General features: G+C 37.0%; 1 protein-coding gene across 1 annotated transcript in view; it reads right to left on the minus strand.

The window, feature by feature from the left end:
- Positions 1-205: 205 nt before the first annotated feature.
- Positions 206-17,383, minus strand: part of NSMCE4A (NSE4 homolog A, SMC5-SMC6 complex component) — a 56,974-nt gene continuing 39,796 nt past the window's right edge. The window contains exons 6-10 of the mRNA XM_033942512.1: positions 6,009-6,099; positions 4,932-5,026; positions 4,698-4,746; positions 2,344-2,435; positions 206-1,977 (exon numbers count right to left, since the gene is read on the minus strand). Of these exons, the coding sequence (XP_033798403.1) occupies positions 1,915-1,977; positions 2,344-2,435; positions 4,698-4,746; positions 4,932-5,026; positions 6,009-6,099 (390 nt within the window). The 3' untranslated portion in view covers positions 206-1,914. The remainder of the gene's footprint in view (positions 1,978-2,343; positions 2,436-4,697; positions 4,747-4,931; positions 5,027-6,008; positions 6,100-17,383) is intronic.

Genomic DNA, 17,383 nt, shown 5'->3' on the forward strand with positions numbered 1-17,383 from the left:
CGGAACCGAAGTCAAACTTACCGGTCTGTAGTTCTCTCGATCCTTTTTTGTATATATTTGCAGTCTATCAACTAAACTGCAGGTCATTCCTTGGTAGGGGGCTCTGGTTTCACAACTACCCCCTTCCCAGAGTGCCCAGTGGGTGATGCTATTCATTCAACAAGTGCTGGGCCACTGGGGAAAAACAAAGACCCTCACAAGCTCAAACTTTTCTTTTTACTTTTATTAGTAAACAATACAAAAATTGATACAACTTCACCTCAAAATAAAGGCTTTTTATTAGAAGAGGTAGCACCAATGGAAAAACGTAAAATACAGACAAGGCATTTTACAGTGTCATATGAAAAAAAGACAACTGCCATGTGAAATCTTAGTGTACAAAGATCAACTCTAGAGCTCCCTTCCCACAAATGTTTCCACTTTAATTATAGTACAACAGAATCATTTTCAAAGAAATGAGGTTCTCTGGATGGACCACCTTACCTCGGGCAAGCCTTTGCCATCACCTTTACAAGACTAGGCCGCATCCACTGCATTTCCCATTCAATCTGCAGGCTAGAGAACGCAGCCTCTCCCTCTCCTAAGCTACTTGTTACTTGAGCCCCTGGACAAGGGAGCAGAGGTTGTTTCAATATTTTGCCTCAGTCCATCCAATTCGCCTCTGCCCTATAGGATGCAATTACCTACCTTCAGGAAGCAATGCTCAGAAACATGCATTTCAGCTGTCAGCATGGGGAGCTGTACTCTAGAGCACAAACACCACAGCAAAGCTCAAGCCTCTCATGTGCACTGGGGATATTTTCCATTTGATTTTTATTACAAATGCTTGATATACCACTATTAACACTGTAGTCATAGCCACAGTACACTGGTTTACATTACAACGCTTGAGTTTGTTTTTCAAATGTCACCCCTTGTGTGTTCACAGAGCAGCCTGGTGAAGTGGTTCATCTCATTTAAGATGGAAAACTGAAGAAAGGTGTTAGTTAAGGAAGCTGAACACATTTCTTTTAAACTAGAATAAAACATCTTGAGAAATGTACACAAATTGTTTAATGCAACCATTTATCAACCTAAAAAGCGCTTTGAAAGACGGAATGATCATGAATCTCATTTACATACAATTAAAAGGTGGAGGGTCATTTTATTTAACAAAGATACTTATTTTACATGAAGCACTACAGATGCCTTTGTTGCTTTATGAAAGAGGCACCAAAGCCAGCTCAGCACAAACGCAGACCGGCTTCAGAAAGGCTCTAAGGCCGGAGTATCAAAGTCTCTCCTCGAGGACCACAATCCAGTCGGGTTTTCAGGATTTCCCCATGAATATGCATGAGATTTATTTGCATACACTGCTGTCATTGTATGCTAATAGATCTCATATGTATTCATTGGGGAAATCCTGAAAACCTGACTGGATTGCGGCCCTCAAGGAGAGACTTTGACATCCCTGCTCTAAGGGGAAAATTCTAACTTTACTAGTAAATTGGGTTGACAGGTGTGATTCTACAAAAGATAGGCACCTAACTCCAAAGTAGGCATGTTTAGGGTTGGAGAAGGATTTAGGCCTGCATTTCAGGCACCTAAGTCTTTAGTTAGGGGCCAGTAGCCCCATCTGTGATTGACATGCCATTTCCCCCAAGTGTGTACATGTAATGCTGTATTTTATAAAATATGCATGGAAATACCTAGGAATGCGTGCAATGTTTTTTTAAGAACAATATTCTACATAGATCAAATGCTTTATAACATTATCGTTTGCCACATTTCCAGAACAGCTGATTATATCCCCCTTAAAACAATAATACAAGCAAGTGTCCAGCCCTCCTCATATGGGCCGTTCTCACCACTAGCATCCGTCGCTCAGGTGTTGAGACCTGCCAGATTTTGGCAAGAGGGGAGCACAGAGGAGTCTCACTCTGAAGCGGATACCGGAGGAATCATTGGTTCTGTGATTTCAAATGTTTCTACAATTTCCTGACAGGAAAAAAAAGCCAACATTTTATAAGAATGCAAAGAGCAAGAAAACATGCACAGAGGGACCTGAGAATGCCTAAGCACACACCACCTTCCTGTCTGCCTCAGTTCGTACCTATCTTGCCTCTTCCTTCCTCCCTCCCTACCCACCACACACACACTTATGTCCCTGTACCTGGCAATGCTAAGTGAGAGCTACTTTCAAAGCTGATAAACACTCATTATATCACAGTAAAGACACAGGCTGAGGATTCCCTTAACTTTGAATCAAACAAGGCAGAGTAAGTACTATAGGGGTGAAAATAAAGTACCCTCTGCCCAGCCATCCAATGTCACCCGGATCCCATCAAAGGTGGAGTAATGTACCTTCCAGTCCTGTAGACTTAAGGAAATCACGCTTTGACATCGCGACTGCTTCTCCTGCTCAATTTCTTGGCCTTCTTCATTCACTACAGGTTCTGCAGGAAAGAATCCACAGGCATTTGAAAAAAACACTCTCGGCTTACTTCTGATTACTGTAAAGAGCAACCAAAACCAAATCAGCAGTCAAAATTTGTCATTTGGTTTCAGCTGACAATGGCTCTCCCCCCCACCCTCAGCAGAGTGGGTCCTTCCGATCACCCTTCAGCAGATCCAGCAGAAAACAGGTCCTCTTGGGCTGTCCCCACCCCCTAGAAATGGGTGGGGCTTCCTGGATAGCACGCAGGAGGTCCCAGCAGCCATTTTGGGGGCAGGAACGACTGGGAATTACTGTTGCCTGGAAGAGGCCACTTGACCACCATCCGAATGATGGGAGAGCAGAGGGGGCAGCCAGAAAGTGGTTATAGAAGTACTTGTGTTTCAACTGAAACTGAAGCATGACCGAACCCGGATTTCAGTTGGCCTCTAGACCGCATCACTATTTGCTATTGTACAGCAGCCTTACTCTTTACCTGTCTAACAGTGTGTGATGTAAGTAGAGAATTATTGTCTGGGTGGGAACGTCTGGAAGGAGTGGAAATGCGGTGGGAAAAACTGAAAGGAGCGATTGTAAGGCTGACAGACCTTTTTGTGAGACAAGTAAGTAAATCTAAGAGGAAAAGAAGACCGCTTTGGTTCTCAAAAGTCGTAGCTGAGAAGCTAAGGAATAAGAGGTTAGCTTTCAGAAACTACAAAATATCGCAGAAAGAGAAAGATACAAAAATATCTGGAAAAGTTAAGAGAAGCTGGTCATGTAATCAGGAAAACAAAGATGCAAATGGAAGAAAAAAATAACTGACAAGGTAAAACGGGGAAACAAGACATTTTTTAGATATATTAGTGATAGGAAAAAGTGCAAAAGTGGCATTGAGAGAGTCAAAGGTGAAGGGGGAAATATGTAGAAGCTGATAAAGAAAAGGCTGAATTGCTTATCAAATATTTCTGTTCTGTGTTCACAGCAGAAGTGCCGGGAGCAGGACCGCAGAAGACAAATGTGAATAGGGATGGTGGAGTGGTAGACCCTGATCAATTTTCAGAGGGTTGTGTTCGTGAGGAGCTAGCTAAAATAAAGGTAGACAAAGCGATAGGGCCGGATGGTATACATACGAGGGTGCTGAAGGACCTTAGGGAAGTTCTGGTAGCTCAGTTGACTGACCTTTTGAACGAGTCTCTAGAGTCAGGAGTAGTACCAGAGGACTGGAGAAGGTCGGATGTGGTGCCTCTCCACAAAAGTGGAAGTAAGGAAGAAGTAGAGAATTACAGGCCAGTAAGTCTGACTTCTGTGGTAAGCAAATTAATGGAAACACTTTTAAAACAGAGAATGGTGAAGTTTCTGGAATCCTGTGGATTATAGGAATGGAGGCAACATGGATTCACTAGAGGTAGGTCTTGTCAGATCAATTTCTTTGACTGGGTAACCAGAGAATTGGATAGAGGGAGTATGCTAGATGAAATGTATTTAGATTTTAGCAAAGCCTTTGACAATGTTCCACATAGACGTCTAATATATAAACTGAGTGCCCTTGGGATGGGTCCCAAAGTGACGGGCTGGGTCAGGAACTGGTTGAGTGGAAGGCGACAGGGTAGTGATCAATGGAGATCGCTCTGAGGAAAGGGGTGTTACCAGTGGTGTGCCTCAAGGTTCTGTTCTTGGGTCTGTTCTTTTTATAAATGATATTGCTGAGGATCATAGTCTAGAACAGTGGCTTAGGCCCACCCAGCAGCAGAATACCCTACCTCAAAGCCCCACCAGATGAAGACTCCCAGTATCTCCCTCCCCATCCCCATAATGATGCAGCATTTCCCAGTCTCACACACTGATCTTGCCAGCCCCAGAGCCTTCCCTCTGATGTGGTCCTACCTGTGTAGAAACAGGAGGGTGGTGGAAGTTTTAAAAAGGTCCACTGGGAGGGGAGGGAGACTGTGAGGAGTGAAAGACCGAGTGTATGGGCAGCAGAAAGAACATTTTGTGCCCACTCACTTTGGGCTCAGGACCACTCAAAGTTGGCTGCCTGGCTACAGCACTGGCTAAGAATCAAGCAGAAACAGTCCATAACACCTGTCTTTTGGATCAAAGACCCTGTTTCTGCTGTTAGTCTTCTAAAGGGGAACACTCCTTCCCCCACCCCACAAAAACAGTGCCTGTAGCAATCCAATCTTTGGAGTTTAGCCTATTTCAGGTTGAATCAGGCATCTTAGCTATTCTCCCTCAATACTTTTGCTTTCTAAATTCACACTGGCAGCTTAAAAGCCCAACTTACCTATAACTGGGAGTCTGTCCTGATCAAGCTTTATTCTCGCAAAGCCATCCTGGAAGAAAACAGAATAATGTCCAAGATTTGCCACAGAACCTTCCTCAACAGTGTATTCAGATCAAACTTTTGAGTACCTTGGATGGATGTTGTCCCTCTTACTTCTCCCCTGTGCCCAAAGGGTGACTGAGATTTCAGTCAAATCCCTCCCCAGCTTACACCAGCTCTTTACTAGAGCCTTACCCGGATGATAAAAGACACGTGAAAGATATTCTCCACTGTGCGAGCAAAGGAAGTCGGATCAATCACAAAATCAAAGAAGGAAATTGGTGTTTCAGCTACGGGGAGGGGAGAAATAAGAGAAAAACGAGACAGCAAAGTCAGGACATATGGAGCAACTATCAGATCTTCATCAGGACGAGGAGCGAAGAGACATTTTAGGACCTCATCAGCACTTTGAAGTGCCACCCAAAGTTCCATCTCTGCTGAGCAGGCATCAAACTTTGCCACTCTCGTTTGCACGGAGTCAGGTTGTAAAATATTTGCTTCTCTCAACTTGGCCAGCAACAATGCTGCATGAAAATATATGCCATGTAAAGATAGCAGACTCTCTTCTGCTCCCACAATTAAGTGTAGAAGAGGGTCAAAGGACATCACACGCACCAAGGACCCTCCGAGTCTGGGAAGTTTTACTGTTGGACCTGACGTAGGTGCCTTTTGGCTTAACATTTAAAAGGATACCAACAGGCTGCATATGTCGATATTCTTTACTTCTTGTGAGCTTTTCGGTTTTACTCCATGGTGGAGCAGTAGCCTTGGTTTCTGTATTTGCATAGTGTTCTCATTGTTTGACCCATGGTGGGTCCAACAATCAAACTTTTTGTTTGATTATCCAAGACTTGGAGGGCCCTTGGTGCTTTTTCTTTCCTAAACACTCCCAGGCAACATATCAGCAATCCTGCTGCATACACCACTTACAAAAAGGCTTCTAAATATTATTGCCTTAAAGTACTGCTTCCAATATCAAGCACCCTCCCACGGCCTGTACATCAATTTGAGGGAGGGAGGAATTCACTTTCAACACTTTTTGATCTTGAACTACCAGGTTTGGACCTCATCCAATCTCAATTCCACCCCCCCTTCCCGTCACATTCATCCCCTTTCAGCCTAACACTGCCAAGCTTTGCTGCCTCATCTCTTTCCGACTCATCTGTAGTTTCAACTCACAAGCTTGTGGTATCTGATCTGGAAATGGTGTCACCCTATGTCTGGAGAAGATCTTTACTAATCATCTCACTATTGTATAGGGTGGGAACGTACGTTCATCCTTGAAGTAGATCTGCAGCAAGCCCAAAATCCTTTCCACTTCCTTCTCGGTGGCTTCCTGGTGAGACTCCTCCATCTTCTTCAGCTGAAAACACAGAAATGCAAAGCAATACTAGTCAGGACACTTGCAGCTTTCCCTAATTTGGTAGTGGCCCACAATAATGGGTGTATTTCTTTCCTTAATCTAAACCTTACTCCTAGAGGAATTGTGCATAGTCAGCGGCAACAGTATCAGGATGCAGAAGCAGCGGTGGCTTCAGGGCTCCCCTCCCTGCAGTGAACGAGCACTGTCTCCCACTGAAAAGGGGATGCACAGCTGTCCATCAGGTTCTGTCCCCATCCTCATCTTCTGCCATCCTGGACCTGTTTATTTGAACTCCACAGCTGCAGGCTCAGCTTGGTAGAGGAATAGGAGGCAATGCAGATGGGTGTAAAGCAACAAACCACCTCTTCTTGCAGGACAACGGGGGGTCGGTGTGATTAATGGGGGCTGGTGCTATTGCTAGCAGTGCACCCTGGGGCTTTTCTGAACAGAAAACAGCCTTTGAGAGTGGCGATGTAAGGGAAGTTTCAAGTTTGTTTATTTTTGATATACCGTCTATCAAAACAAATGTCTAAATAGTGTACAATATTAAAAAAATTGTAGAAAACTGTTAAAATGGGTAAATAAAAACAATATGTTGTCATATATTAAAATACTAGGCAAATTCACATTAACGTACATGAGACAAAAGGGAAGTTGAGAAAGGAGAAGTTGGTTAAAATACATCGAAGTAAAATTAATAAAAAAGGGAAGGTAAAAGGGGAGTGGCAAGACATTAGGGAGGGGATCGCTTCAGAAGAAGCATTTGATGCTTCAGAGCTTCACAGAAATTAGAAGTTTGAGAAGCGGAAGCTGGTACTATAGAGTAAAAGCATCTTTAAAGAGAAGAGTTTTGAGCTTGGTTTTAAATTTTCCAAGTCAGTTCTTCTCTAATCGAACATTAATGGGAGGCCATTCCACAAAGAGGGGGCAGTAACTGAAAAAATGGATTTACGAGTAGTATCGTAAAACAGTTTGCGTATTGACGGTATGGAAAGTAGGTTTGGAGGGTCCTGGATGATGAGTGTGGGATCAAAAGTTTATTTATAAATGCTGGTTGGTTAGTTTTTTGGTTTAAAGGTGAGGAGGAGTATTTTATAAGTGAGACGATGTGCTTTACGAAGGAGAGGAGTGACGTGATTACATTTTTTTTTGCATGATAGATTAATTTGACAGAAGAGAGGCAGAGGTGTATACCTTTAGTGGGGAGACCTTGGGACAGACAGAACTGGGTGCGGTCTTACTGGGAGTTAGGAAGAGAGCGTGCTGGAGGGGAGGAAGGGACTGAGGCAGAGGACAGGACAAAACTGAGAGATGTCTAACCTGGAGAAGGAACAAAACATAAAAGAAGTGGCTATTTTCCTCCCACACTCAAAACTGATTCCTTTAAACAGTGCTCAGAATGTCTTTGGTGTCAGACCAGACAAAAGCACAAAATAATAATAATAATAACTTTATTCTTTTATACCGCCATAACCACAAGTTCTAGGTGGTTTACACTAAAAAGAGCTGGACAATCAGTGAAATACAATAATACAAATATTTGTAAAATAGAATTTCAATAATAAAACTCACTAAATAATAAACTTATCGAACAAAGTGGTCTTAATTAATTTCCGAAAACTGCAATAGGATAATATAACTTGCTGAATACATTTACCTAATCAAGATTGTTGCCTACCAGCTTGAAATGCTAGGGTCCTATTGAAGAAGGTTGGATAAGCAAATAAGTAGAAGTTTCTAGTTTCTCTTGATGGTCTACGCAACACAAAATGAGTAAAAAGGTAAGATGGAGACAATCCCGATATCAGCTTAAAGCAGATACAGGGAAATTTGAATAATACTCTTGCCTCCAAAGGCAGCCAATGAAGTAAACGATAATATGGACTAATATGGTTGTTCTTTTTTAAACCAAAAATCAATCGAACAGCTGTATTCTGAATTATTCTTAATTTCCTTAGAATTTTTTTGGGTGCTCCTAAATAGTTGATGGTACAATAGTCTAAAATAGATAAAACTAATGCCTGCACCAATAGTCTGAACGATAAAGGATCAAAATATTTTTTTATGGTTCTTAATTTCCACAATGTAAAAAAGCATTTTTGTACCACTAAGTTTGTGTGTTCTGCTAGTGTTAAATGTCGGTCAAGTGTGACTCCCAGAATTTTGATAGATTTAATAATTGGGTAGTCATGACCATTAAGATGAAGCAATGAGTTTGTTATTTTGTCGTTGGGACTAGCCAAAAAATATTTGGTCTTTTCCGTATTGAGTTTCAGTTTGAAATTAATTGTCCACTGTTCTATCTGAGTCATAATAGAAGATATCGGGTTTAAAATTTCAGTGGTAAAATTATTTAGAGGGATTAAAATAGAAATGTCATCTGCGTATATAAAAAATTTTACATTTAAACTCTGTAATAAATGTCCTAAAGGGGAAATGTAGATGTTGAATAAGGAAGGCGATAGCGGAGAACCTTGGAGCACACCAGATGGGTTGCTCCATGAATGAGAATAGTTACCGTCTCAAATCACTTGATAAGATCTTTTCTTCAAAAAAAACCTTGAAACCAGTTCCAGACCCTTCCTGAAAGTACTATTGTATCTAAACAACTCAACAATATTTCATGATCTATTAGATCAAAGGCACTACTAAAATCTAGCCTGAAGATATAAACATCTGTGTCTCAACCCTTAATCATCGCACTGAAATTTTTATTTTTGTGAATAGTCCAAAAAATAAATTCAAAACACTCAAGACTTATACAAACATGATGGCAGAGAGAACGAGAGGGCATTCCGAAAAATTAAAAGGAGACAGATTCAGAACCAATGCTAGGAAGTTCTTCTTCCCCCAATGGGTGGTGGACACCTGGAACGCGCTTCCAGAGGGAGTGATAGGACAGGGTATGGTATTGGAGTTCAAGAAGGAATTGGACAATTTCCTGAAGAAAAGGGGATAGAAGGGTATAGATAGAGGGCTAGTATACAGGTCCTGGACCTGATAGGCCGCCGCGTGAGCGGACTGCTGGGCATGGTGGACCTCAGGTCTGACCCAGCAGAGGCACGGCTTATGTTCTTATGATAAGAACATAAGAATAGCCTTACTGGGTCAGATCAATGGTCCACCAACCCCAGTAGCCCATTCTCACGGTGGCCAATCCAGGTCACCAGTACCTGGCCAAAACCCAAAGAGTAGCAACATTCCATTCTACTGATCCAGGGCAAGCAGTGGCTTCTCCCATGTCTTTCTCAATAACAGACTATGGACATTTCCTCCAGGAAATTGTCCAAACCTTTCTTAAAACCAGCTACGCTATCCGCTCTTACCATAACCCAGGGGTGTCCAATGTCGGTCCTCGAGGGCCGCAATCCAGTCGGGTTTTCAGGATTTCCCCAATGAATATGCATTGAAAGCAGTGCATGCAAATAGATCTCATGCAGATTCATTGGGGAAATCCTGAAAACCCAACTGGATTGCGGCCCTCGAGGACCGACATTGGACACCCCTGCCATAACCCATGGCAATGCATTTCAGAGCTTAGCTATTCTCTGAGTGAAAAAAAAATTTTCCTCCTATTGGTTTGAAAAGTATTTCCCTACAGTTTCATCGAGTGTCTCCTAGTCTTTATAATTTTTGACAGAGTGAAAAATCAATCCACTTGTACCCGTTCTGCTCTATCCAGTCTGACCATCCGCAGTAACCATTATCTCTTCCTCTCTCTAAGAAATCCCACGTGACTGCCTCAGGCTTTCTTTAAATCAGACACAGTCTCTGTCTCCACCACCTCTTCTGGGAGACTGTTCCACGCATCTACCTTTCTGTAAAAAAATATTTCCTTAGATTACTCCTGAGCCCATCATCTCTTAACTTCATCCTATGCCCTCTCATTACAGAGCTTCCTTTCAAATGAAAGACTTGAATCATGCGCATTTACACCACATATGTATTTAAACGTCTCTATCATATCTCCCCTCTCCTGCCTTTCCTCCAAAGTACACATATTGAGATCTTTAAGTCTGTCCCAATATGCCTTATGACAAAGACCACACACCATTTGAAGTTGTTGTAATATTTCAGATAAATCTTTTGAGTTTTTTGAATTTATTTTTTGGACTATTCACAAAATAAAAATTTTGGGCTTTTGTGCTGGTGTCTGGTCTGATACTGATTACACAAAAAATTACCAATTACACAAAAAAATAACTTACAATTCACGTCAATACATCGACCCCACCAAATTCTGGACAAAAACAGACACCATAATCCAAGACTACAACCCCAAAGCCTTCATCTCACAATGGAGCCATCTAAGTACAACAACCCTAAATGAGATAGCCCCAGAACAATCCAAATCCATAATCCACAGAAAATCAGACAAATGGTTCGACAACGAACTACTCCAACTCAAAAGGCAATGCAGACAACTAGAAAGAAAATGGAGAAAAAGTAGCCAAGATTCCACAAAAACAGCATGGAGAATAATGAACCAAAAATACAAACAAAAACTGAAAGAAAAAAGAAAGACATTCTACACAAAGCAAATAGGAGAAGGATCCCAAGACACAAAAAAGCTATTCCAGTTACTAAAAGAACTCACTGACACCACACCATATCTGACCAATAACAACTCCCCCTCAGCCACCCTCTTAGCCACATTCTTCAAAAACAAGATCGCAAATATCAGAGCCACTTTTAATGGAACACCTACTCACCTAGAAGAGATCACAACTCCCCCCACAGAGAAATATTCAGTAGCAGCAGACAGAACCTGATCCCACTTCTCACCTATACAATGTTCAGACCTCAAGAAACTACATAACAAATACAGTCACGCAGCCTGTGACCTTAACCACTGCCCCCATACCGATTGAAAACCTCCAGTATGCTATTCCGCACTCTGCTCCTACTTTTCTCACAGATGGCCAGTTCCCACAAGACCTCAGCGAAATTATTATAACTCCGATCCTAAAAGACCCCAAAGGAGCAACAGACCAACTACCAACTACAGACCCATAGCCTCGATCCCATTGTACGTCAAACTAATGGAGGGCTTCGTAGCTAAAACCCTAAACTTATACCTAGAAAACCACAACTTACTCCACCCCACACAGTCTAGCTTCAGAACCAACTACAGCACTGAGACTCTACTAGGAACACTCATGGACATCGCGAGACAACACATCAGCACAGGCAAGAAAATGCTGATCATACAACTAGACCTCTCTGCAGCCTTTGATCTAGTAGACCATGACATCCTTTTACAAACACTAGACTCAATAGGAATTACAGGCAAGGTACTAACATGGTGTAAAGGATTCCTACAATCCAGAACTTATAGAGTCAAAACAAAGAAAAATCAGAACCATGGTCACTAAACTAAACTAAACCTTAAGTTTATATACCGCATCCTCTCGACGGAAGTAGAGCTCAGCACGGTTTACAATAACTTAAAATATAAGAAAAGACAGGAAAATATTTATTTTTTTTTTTTAATTTTTTATTTATAAATTTTCCATTCTTACAATATTTAAATCATACAATATATATTAATTATTACATATCCATAATATTATCATTATTAATTCATAGTATTTAAAATATAATATGATAAAGATTATACAGTAACATATAAAATATAATTCCCACTCCCTTTTTATATAATATATTTCCATTAATTAATCAAATCCCACCCCATTCATATATCATTTTTATCATTGTGCTAAGAAACTAATCATTAGAATAGTTTGTCAATGGTTGCCATATTTTCTTGAAGTTAAGAAGATTTCCCTGTTGTAACGCTAATATTTTTTCCATTTTATAAATATGACAAACAGAATTCCACCAGAATGTATAGTTCAATTTGGTATAATCTTTCCAATTTTGAGTAATTTGTTGCATGGCGACTCCTGTTAGTAATAGTAATAGCTTATTATTATTTGCTGAAATCGGACTCTTAGTTCTCATTGCAGTACCAAATAATATAGTGTCATATGAGAGTCCTACGTGATTCTCTAGTAACTTATTAATTTGGGGCCAAATTGAATTCCAAAATGCGTTTACATAGGGACAGAAAAAGATTAAATGATCTAACGTCCCTATTTCCAATTTACAATGCCAGCATCTATTAGATCTAGTACTATTTATTTTTTGCAGGCGCGTTGGGGTCCAGAATACTCTATGTAATAAGAATAACCATGTTTGATTCATAGATGCTGACCTTGTAGATCTTAATCTCCAGGACCAAAATCGTGGCCATTGAGAATCAGAAATTGTCTGACCAATCTCAATACTCCAAATATCCCTAAGACCTGTTTTCTTTTTTTTATTTAAAAATCCGTATATCAATTTGTACCATTTTGCGGCTTGGTGACCCAAAAAATCCGTCTGGAAACATAGAACCTGTAGACTATATTGATTATTTAGATTTTTCCATTCAGGGAACCCTACCTGAATGGCCTGCTTCAATTGCATCCATTTAAAATATTGTGTTTTATTTAATCCAAATTTATTTTGCAATTGTGAAAAACTAAGCAGTGATCCTTCTGATATGACATCATTCAGTGTTCTTATTCCTGCATTTATCCATTGTTTCCAGACGATTTTAAATCCGCCAATTCTGATCCTGGAGTTTATCCATATTGATTGATTTAGAGATTTAGCAATAGGTTCTGGTGATAGATTACTGATATATCTCAATGTTTTCCAAGTGTCAAATAAAATTCTGTGATCTTTATATCTTTTAGGCATTGTTATAGTTATTAACTGTTCTGGATATAAAGGGAACAGGAGCCGCCATTCTAAATATAGCCAATCTGGTACATTTTCTAAAAGGTCTGGGAGGATCCAATACATACCCTGTCTTAAGATATAGGCTTGATGATACCTATAAAAATTTGGAAAATTTACCCCCCCTTCCACAATTGGTCTTTGTAATGATACTAAAGCGATTCTTGGTCTTTTCCCACACCAAACAAATTTTGTAAGAACATTGTTAAGTTTTTTATAAAATGACCCCTGAAAAAATATTGGAATCATACTCATTTGGTAACAAACCACAGGCAATATCATCATTTTAATTGTTTGAATTCTTCCCCACCAAGAAAGATGTAATGGATTCCATTGCTCACACATTTCTGTTATTTTTTTCAATAAAAGTTTTTCGTTCTCTTTGACTGTGTCTTCAATTGTATTTTTGATCATAATTCCTAAGTATTTTATACCATCCTCTTTCCAAATAAATGAATATGGGTCAAATAATCCTTTGGTACAATGAACATTTATTGGGAGAATTTCAGATTTATTCCAATTAATTTTATATCCAGAAAAAGTACCATATTTTTCTATTAAATTAAGTATACATGGAATAGTAGTTTCCGGTTCTCTTAAATATAATAATATATCATCTGCATATGCAGATAATTTAAATTCAAAACTGGTAAATGATATTCCCTTTATCTCCTTAGTTTTGTTTATTGCAATTAATAAAGGTTCTAGGACAATATCAAAAAGTAAAGGAGACAGAGGGCATCCTTGTCTAACTCCCCTATGCAAGTTAAATCTATTTGATAAATTATTGTTAATATATAATCTTGCTCCAGGAGAGCTATACAATGTCTGAATCATTTTAATAAAACCGGATCCTATGCCAAACCATTGTAAAGCTTGGTATATAAAATTCCATTCCACTCTGTCAAAGGCTTTTTCTGCATCTAAAGATATTAAAAAAACTGGATCATTTATATTTTTTGCTAAATTTAATGAGTGGAATGCTAATCTAGTATTATTTGATGAATGTCTTTTAGCAATAAATCCTGTTTGATGTACATCAATAATGAAAGGGAGAGCTTTTGCCAATCTTAATGCTAATACTTTAGCCATTAGTTTGTTATCCACATTCAATAATGAAATAGGCCTGTAATTTGAAACCAGAGTAGGATCTTTGTTTGGTTTTGGTAAGACTATAATTATCGATTCTGCCATAGTACCAGAAATATTTTCATTCTTTATTTGATATTGATACAAATTTAACAGATGTGGTAATATGATATTTTGGAAAAATTTATAAAATTCAACAGTATACCCATCTCCACCTGGAGCGGATCCAACTCTAAGAGACTTCAATGCTGTTTCTAATTCTTTTAAAGATATAGGTTCTTCTAAACTTCCTTTTATATGATCTGGAATATTTGGTCCAATATATGAATTTAAAAAATTTAATCCGTCTTGTTCTTTATTTTTATAAGAATTGGAAGTATATAATTCTTTGTAAAAATCAAGAAATTGTGTTATAATATCTTTTGTGTTGGTATGTGTGTTACCTTGTGTATCTTTAATTGCAATAATCTTAGATTTTCTTTTTTTTGCTTTTAGAAAGTTTGCTAATAATTTCCCCGCTTTGTTTGAATTTCCATAATATTGTACTTGTTTGTTGAAAATGTCTTTCCTCACAATTTGAGAAGAAATCTCATTATATTTAACTTTTAATTTTAATAATTCTTGTAATGTATTATTTTCCCATTTCTCAATTAATTTATTTTCTAATAATTTAATTTGCTTTCCCATCTCAAGAAATTGTTTTTTTTTTTTTTTGTTAATAAATGTTGAATATGAAATAATATTTCCTCTCATAGTTGCTTTAAAAGCATCCCATAAGATCTCAGCATTAATATCATCTGATTCGTTAAATTGAAAGAATTCTTGCATTTTTATTTTAAAATCTTCAAGAAATTTTGAATCCGCTAATAAATCATTATTAAATCTCCAAATTAAATCAAAATTTTCAACATCATAATTTTGAAGATTAATCCACACACCAGCATGATCTGAAATTATAATGGGATCAATTACTGCTTTTAAGACACGCTGCGCTATATTATTAGAAACAAATATATAATCAATTCGTGAAAAAGATTTATGGACCTGAGAACAAAAAGAAAATTCCTGATCATTAAAATGAAGAATTCGCCATATATCTACTAAATCACAAGATATTATCAAATTATCTAAGCCTAATGATTTCATAACTTTACTTGGTTTTTTATCCAAAATCGGATCCATTACAGCATTGAAATCCCCTGCTACTATTAAATTAGATGTAGCCAGTGGTAAGAGCAATTGTTGAATTTGTTTAAAAAACTCCATTTGATTCGTATTAGGAGCATATAAATTGAATAAATTCAGGGTTGTATTTCCCAGAACCATCTCGATATGTACCCATCTACCTAAGGGATCATAATTAATTAATTTAAAATCTGCATTACATTTTTTGTTTATTAGAACAGCCACTCCAGCTTTTTTCTTTAAAGCCGGTGCAAATAAACATTTAGAAATCCATCCTCCAGATAATTTTTTTGATTCAATTTCCGAAAGATGGGTTTCTTGAATAAAGTAAATGTCCGCATTTTGATTTTTAAGGAACGATAATAATTTCTTCTTCTTAATAGGATGATTTAAACCATTGACATTCAGCGAATACATTTTTATATCCATCTAATTAATAGTTATGTTTTAACCAATATTCTATGATAGTTTACACGATTATTCCCTAGCACATTCATTAAAAATTCATATCCTATCCCACCCATTATTTTCCCTCCCCTCCCTCCCATTATCATATTCTGATTTGGAACACGCATTGGTCATGCAAAACCTACATCTCCATCTCCAGGCAACTAATAATTCATTATATTATTTAAAAAACATATTTCTAAATTCAATACATTCTTTATACTTCCACTCTTATATAATTGAAAATTATATCCATTTAATCTATAATATTTTATAAATTTACTGAGAATTATATATATTTGATTCATAAAATTAAACTCAATATCATGCATACATGTAATATTATATTCTTAATAAATAAACATATTACAATATAGCTCTATTTCTCTATATATATCTATAGATCTTCATATAAATTAAATATATTCATTTTTATATAAATATATGAATATTAATATTAATAATAATGCAATTCAATCATTTTCATAGATCATCTTCATAATAAATTAATTTGAATAATTAGTTGAATAAAATATACATTTTATGTTAATAAATAAGTTTTATAATAAATTCATATTTTATTAATTATCTACCAATCAATTACTTATTTTCTTATTTTTCATAATAAGTTAATATGACTGAATAATTGAATCAAATATAAATTTTATATTAGATATCTATTTTATTAATTAATCCTGTCAATAATCAAATTATTTTCTTGTATATATTTCATAAAATTATAATTTTCTTATACAGAATTAAAATATTGTTTTTATAATAAATTAATATATTTCATTTTTAAATCTTATTCTCAATATATCAATAAAAAATTTTATTCCTTAATCATAATAAGTTAATATGTTATATGATTGAATAAATTTTCTATTTGATTAAAACATGTAATTTATATAAATTTTTTTTTTTTTTTTTTTTTAATATATATATATTTTTTTTTTTTATATTTTATTTTGTGGATATTAATATTTTATTAATAATTAATTTAATAAAATAATATTATAATATTGCATCCACTATATCAATAAATATAAATTATATTTCCAGTTAATAACATTTCTTATATCTTAATTTAATTTTTTTTTTTTTTTAATAATCTTCTTTATTTTCCCTTTTTTTCCATCTTCTTTCTTCTTTCTTCTTTCTTCAGCTGAATTGTTCTGTTTCTTATGTAAACATAGGTTCTTTTTGTGTCAGAAATTCTTTCAGTTTTGCCGGGTCTTGAAAATATATGGATTTATTTCCACTGGATACTCTCATAGTAGATGGATAATATAGTCCATATATGTATCCTTTTTCTTTCAGCTGCTGTCTGTATGTGAGGAATTGTTTTCTTATGTTTGCTGTATATTTAGCAAAATCCGGAACTAAAATCAGTTTTGATCCTTTATAGTTCAAGTTTTTATTTGCTTTTGCCATTTTTAATATTTCTTGAGCTTGTTGATACCTTAAAACCTTGAATATCAAAGGTCTTGGAGCAGCCTGATTTACTGGCTTTCTTGTGGGGATTCTGTGGGCTCTTTCAATTTCTAACGGCCATTTTGAATTGAGCTGAAGCAGTTTAGGTAAAAGATTTTCCAGGAATTGTACAGGATCTCCCCCTTCAATATTTTCAGCCAGCCCCAAAATTCTGATGTTCTTTCTTTTTCCTCGGTTTTCCATGTCCACCATTTGATTTTTTAAAGCTGCTACTTCTTTTTTATCTTTGTCATATTCCTGTGTGAAAGATTCAAACCTTTCCATTTTTTCTTCCAGTACTGTC

This window comes from Geotrypetes seraphini, chromosome 4 (genome assembly GCF_902459505.1).
Source record: "Geotrypetes seraphini chromosome 4, aGeoSer1.1, whole genome shotgun sequence".
In the NCBI taxonomy this organism is placed as follows: Eukaryota; Metazoa; Chordata; class Amphibia; order Gymnophiona; family Dermophiidae; genus Geotrypetes; species Geotrypetes seraphini.